The following is a 5,450-nucleotide window of genomic DNA, read 5'->3' on the forward strand; positions in this document are numbered from 1 at the left end:
ATAAAATAACCCGATCAAGGCAACCTATAGGAAAGTTAATTTTGGATAAGGATTTTAGAAGAATAAGAGTCCATCATCAAGCGAAGGCAAGATACAAAGCAGAAGACATTGTGTCTGAGTAAGAATCCAAGAGATTACATTTCCAAAGAAAAGTATGAAGCAGAGGGAACTGGGTGTAGCACAATGAATTGATTACTAATGTTAATATTGATAGCCAGCCAAAATCCTTTAAAAAAAAAAGAAAAAAAATACATATCAAAACTTTATGTTTCCATACTAGTTAGCCTACAAATTCTACTTACCATAACTTTATCCCCAGCTGAACTAATTATATTTTATATTTCATTTGAAACCACTTTTATTACTTCAAAGCCCAGTAAGGAGCTTTCTTCAGCAAAGCTGTTCTCCTAAATCTTCCCAAGGTATTCCACCTGCGAGTACAGAATGTCCTTACCTCTACCAATATGGTGGCATGGAGTAACTAACTTTCCTTCTATCAGTTTTAAAGTGTATGGTCTTTTATTGAGGTTATTCATCTGTTTTACGATGGTATATGTAGAGTAATTGATAAGAGTATAACTTTACACTTATACATGTACACATCTAGTTTTTCTAACACTATTTGTTAAACACAATGTTCGTCCTCCAATGTTTGTTTTTTTGTTTTATTGGTTTTTTTTGGAGCTTCTTCATAAAAAACAAACAAACAAACAAACAAACAAATAAATAAATAAATAAATAAATGGCTGTAAATCCATGAACTCTAGTCTGCATCTTCCATTATTTTCCACTGATTTGTGTCTGTTTTTGTGGCAGTACCATGCTAATTCCATTAGTATAGCTTTGTAATATAATTTGGAAATGAGTATCATACATTTTTCAAATATTCTATTTATGTTTGACAAGTTTATTTGTATATAGATCATATATTGAGGATATACTCAAAAATGTTCATGAATTATTCTATAAAAATAGCCACAAAAATGAAGCTAACAAGAATGATTTGAATTAATGTGAGAAGAGATATTTTCCTTTCAATAAAATCTTTCTAAACCTATGATATCACCACTAGTATGGCAAACATTTCAAGGCTGTTATAGTCAAGGTATCACGCAGGCAGGAACATAGCTCATTACATGGCCAAGAATTAAATGCAATCATCTATCTTGGTTATGCCAAAGTGGGCAATAGTTTCATTTTTTTAACAACTCCCACAGAGGTTTGGATTCCCAATACTCTACCAAAAAAAAAAAAAAAAAAAAAAAAAAAACTTTTTCCAGTAATTGGTCCACATCTTTAAAGGAAGTGAAAGGTACTCTTTAGAATGGCATAACGGCCATTAAAGAAAATAAAAGGCCTATTTTCAATTTAAAATCCTACTTTGAACATTATGATCCCCATACTGTATGATATGAAAGGTAAGTTAAAGTATTATAGCAAACAGATTCATTAAATTTATTGTGGTGAAGATGATATTTTTAATGAACTGCCTTAACCAACAGAAGGTTTTTTCCTTTAAAACATCAAATCCTCCAACTTAGCTAATTTCACTTTATAGTAGTCTAGAATTAACAATTCCTGTAAATTTTGGAGAAAATGTACTCTCAAGATTATGCTCCAGAAAAAAAAGACAATGACTAATTACAATGAATGTGAGAAATATAAGAAAGGTTATATGATCATTCAGAAAGCTTATACTACAATTGACAATAACAGAAATTATAGTGTCCTATAATATTTTACAGAATAAGGTCTATTTTTTCAGTATTGAGGCAGTTGAAAAAATATATAAATATATGTGTATATTCATAGTTTGAAAAGGAACTGGAAGATTCCTTTGTGATTAAATTAGATATTGTGAAAGCCACTGTAAAAATAATTCTTAGACCATAAATGAAAACAGGTTATCATTAGGTAAAGGGGAGAGATATTACATGTTTTACATTCAAATAAAAAAAGAAAATATAAATAATTTATGAATTTTATCATGACTCTTCTCCATAATAGGAAAAACAAAATAAAGAAGATGCAAAAAGTATATATCCCAACAAAAGTCTGTAATAAATTTTAAAATGTGTTGTGATTGAGCTATAACATGCTATTACTGTCTCAGAGGGAATATACAACTGGATAGTCCTGTAAAGATGTACTTAACACACTTCATTTCATACATTTTCACATATTCGTATCACATCCTTTTGTGCTTGTTGCCCTTAAAGATTATTTCACTCTTGGAGGTCTCACATAGAATTGATCTTGAATCTGTTTTGCTTAAGTCCTACACAATGTTAAAGGTTTTCTCCCATAGCTTGTTTTCTTTATAATAACATAATTCTAGATTATGAGGTCTTTGTATAACAAACATTGGTTACATAGGAAAAACAGTTGTACTGAGTTGTATCTTTAAATTATCTCTTTGTTGTTGCATCTTATCTTCTAAGGAATTCATATGAGACACATGAGTTCAAGGAATGTTTAATTATTTTGTTATGAAATATACATTGTTTCCATTTTGGAGGCATCTGGTATGTTGTTATAAACCCAGATTCTGGTGTCAGGTTGAATTATTTTAAGCAGTGACATTCATTCTTGTTAGCTAGATAATTGTTAAAAAGTCAACAGATATTACATTATCACTTTTTATATGCACATGCTAACAATAATACTCTAATAATACATACATTTGCTATGATCACTAAACACATTTATCATATATTAAATAATTCAGAACGAAGCCTGACATTTAATAATATTTTCACTATAATTAAAAAGTTTTCCTTACTCCAGGAACACTAAGTTGTGTATAAAAAGCCCAGTTAAGATGGTTTAGCATTAAAGATTGTAACACAAGAAAATCCTTTACATAAAAATTGAGACACTATTTTATTTGCTCTTAAACCAACACTGCAAACATGCATTTATCACAACAGCCCTTCTTTTGAATTGGCAATTTAGCATATGAGGACAGAGGCTCAAAAATATTTGAATCTGAGTCCATGTTTTATGAAGTTTTTGGAATACATAAAAAAACATTAAAAAGAAAAAATATTTAATGACTGTAGATTGCCTTCGATAGACAAATTAAATTCTAACATGTCTGTTTTTAAAAACACTGGATGATCTTTAATAATATCTTCATAAATAGACAGCAATGTATTTACTGTAATGATTCTATTTTGCTTGTATATTTGAATAACATAACTACAAGTAATCAAGGAACAGAGGACTATAATAAATTAGAGGCAAAATAGTTGCAGCCATTTAATCTTCATCTTTATTTCTATGTAAACAGAATAATGGAAGGAAGGACCTCCTGAAATATATTATTTGATAAGATAAAAGGATAAAAAATTTTACCCTTTCAAATGTTTTCTATTTCATATAACCTTATACACTGGAAGTGATATAATGCTTAAAATCATTACAAGCTATGCTCTGATATATTGATATATTAAACATTGCTTGCTTTCAAATCATTACCTAGCATTATCAACAAATAATAAAACTACAAACATACTGATACTAACTGTAGCTTGCTTTTGTTTTTTACCTTTGTATTTAAAGAACTTCCAGAACCTTTCTGAATTGAATAAATGGATTATGAAAATGGATCAGCTGTGACAGAATTTATTTTAGTGGGATTTTCTGGAGACTGGCAACTTCAAATTTTCTTCTTTGTGACATTTACTTTGATCTATGGTGCTACTGTGGTGGGCAACATCCTTATTATAGTCACAGTGGTAGCTAATTCTGCCCTTCATTCTCCCATGTACTTTCTTCTTGGAAACCTCTCCTTCCTGGACATGTGTCTTTCCACTGTCACGACACCCAAGATGATCACAGACTTGCTTGCAGCACACAAGAGCATCTCTTTTCAGGGCTGCATGGCCCAGATGTTCTTCATGCATTTCTTTGGGGGTGCTGAAATGACCCTTTTGATAGTTATGGCCTTTGACAGGTATGTGGCCATATGCAAACCTTTGCACTACAGGATAATCATGAGTCACAGGTTGCTGAAATGGTTTATTATCCTTTCCTGGACAATTGGTTTCATACACACCATGAGCCAGATGGCACTGACAGTGAATTTGCCTTTCTGTGGACACAACATTATTAATAATATATTTTGTGACCTTCCCCTGGTAATCAAGCTTGCTTGTATTGAAACATACACTCTAGAGTTATTTGTGATTGCTGACAGTGGGCTGCTCTCCTTTATCTCTTTCATCCTCTTGCTTGTTTCCTATACTGTCATTCTGCTCATTGTAAAGCACAAATCACCTGGCAGTCTCTCCAAGGCGCTGTCCACATTGTCTGCTCACATAATTGTGGTCACTCTGTTCTTTGGACCCTGTATTTTTATCTATGCCTGGCCATTTGGGAGTTTTGCAAGCAATACAACTCTTGCTGTATTTTATACTGTTATTACTCCTTTACTGAATCCTATTATTTACACACTGAGAAATCAGGATATGAAGAAAGCCATGAGAAAATTATGGATCCAACAAGTCAGCTGCACATAAAACTTACAAATTGAGTGGTTCATAATTACAACAGCCTTTGAAAATCATGGTTAGATAAATTAAAGATTGTGGGTAATGTGTTGTTTTAATTTTATGTTTGAATCATATACTAATAAAGAGACTCAAGTACTAATCTATTACTGTTTAATTAGTAGTGATGGTTTAATATTTTCTGCATTTTTATTTAGAAAGTTTTCCAATAATGAAAATTTCCTCTTATTTTAATTGTCATATCTAAGAAAAACTTTCATTGAACCAACAAGGAACATAAGACAAACTACAGTGACCATATAAAACCTGGCATGATATATGGCACTTGATGAATATATAATACATAATAATTATATAATACTATATATCAATGTAATACTATATAATAGTATATTATATGAATGTGTATAATATAATTTATATAATTCATATATTGATATATAATAATTATATAATATTATGTATATTCTTCAAAGACAGTATATATAGATTCATCTGACAAAGTTCTGATGGTGTTAATCTAGTTTCAGGCCAAATACCATGAACCATTGGTCCTCCAGACACTGGGTGGCAGTGGCCTGCTCCAAGAAGGACCCAACAGCATCTTCAAAGGTGGGGCCTTTTAGAGAACCAAATGAACAGACCTAGCTTGAGACATGGCCAGAAGTTCAAAAAAAGAGACCTTCCCTCATTTCCTAAGTTCCTGGACTCTGATCAAAACTCAAGGACCCAGCTCTTCCATACACAAACCACCTTGGCCTGAGGATGAACTCCAAACAAATTTCAAGGTATTTGTTTTCTTGGGAAGTGACACACTGCTAGTGAAGGAAAATGAGATTTTGTAACTTGTGATTCATGTAAAAGAATTGTCTATGAGCCAGCTGCCTGGGGCCGAGAACAAAGCAGAACAGACAGGGCTATTGTTAAGACATTCCT

The 5,450-nt window shown here is 31.7% G+C and overlaps 1 protein-coding gene across 1 annotated transcript; it reads left to right on the forward strand.

Moving 5' to 3' along the window:
• The first annotated feature begins 3,593 nt into the window (after window positions 1-3,593).
• Window positions 3,594-4,581, forward strand: LOC110288432 (olfactory receptor 4L1-like). The gene has a single exon (XM_021154786.3). It carries the CDS (start codon window positions 3,594-3,596, stop codon window positions 4,521-4,523), a length of 930 nt encoding a protein of 309 aa, XP_021010445.2. The 3' UTR covers window positions 4,524-4,581.
• Window positions 4,582-5,450: the final 869 nt, after the last annotated feature.

The sequence above is a fragment of the Mus caroli genome, unplaced genomic scaffold, assembly GCF_978045245.1.
Source record: "Mus caroli unplaced genomic scaffold, Mus_caroli_1 scaffold_12, whole genome shotgun sequence".
Classification (NCBI taxonomy): domain Eukaryota; kingdom Metazoa; phylum Chordata; class Mammalia; order Rodentia; family Muridae; genus Mus; species Mus caroli.

What these genes read in the sequence shown, in the direction of transcription:
- LOC110288432 (XM_021154786.3), top strand. Translation starts at nt 3,594, where the DNA reads ATGGATTATGAAAATGGATCAGCTGTGACAGAATTTATTTTAGTGGGA.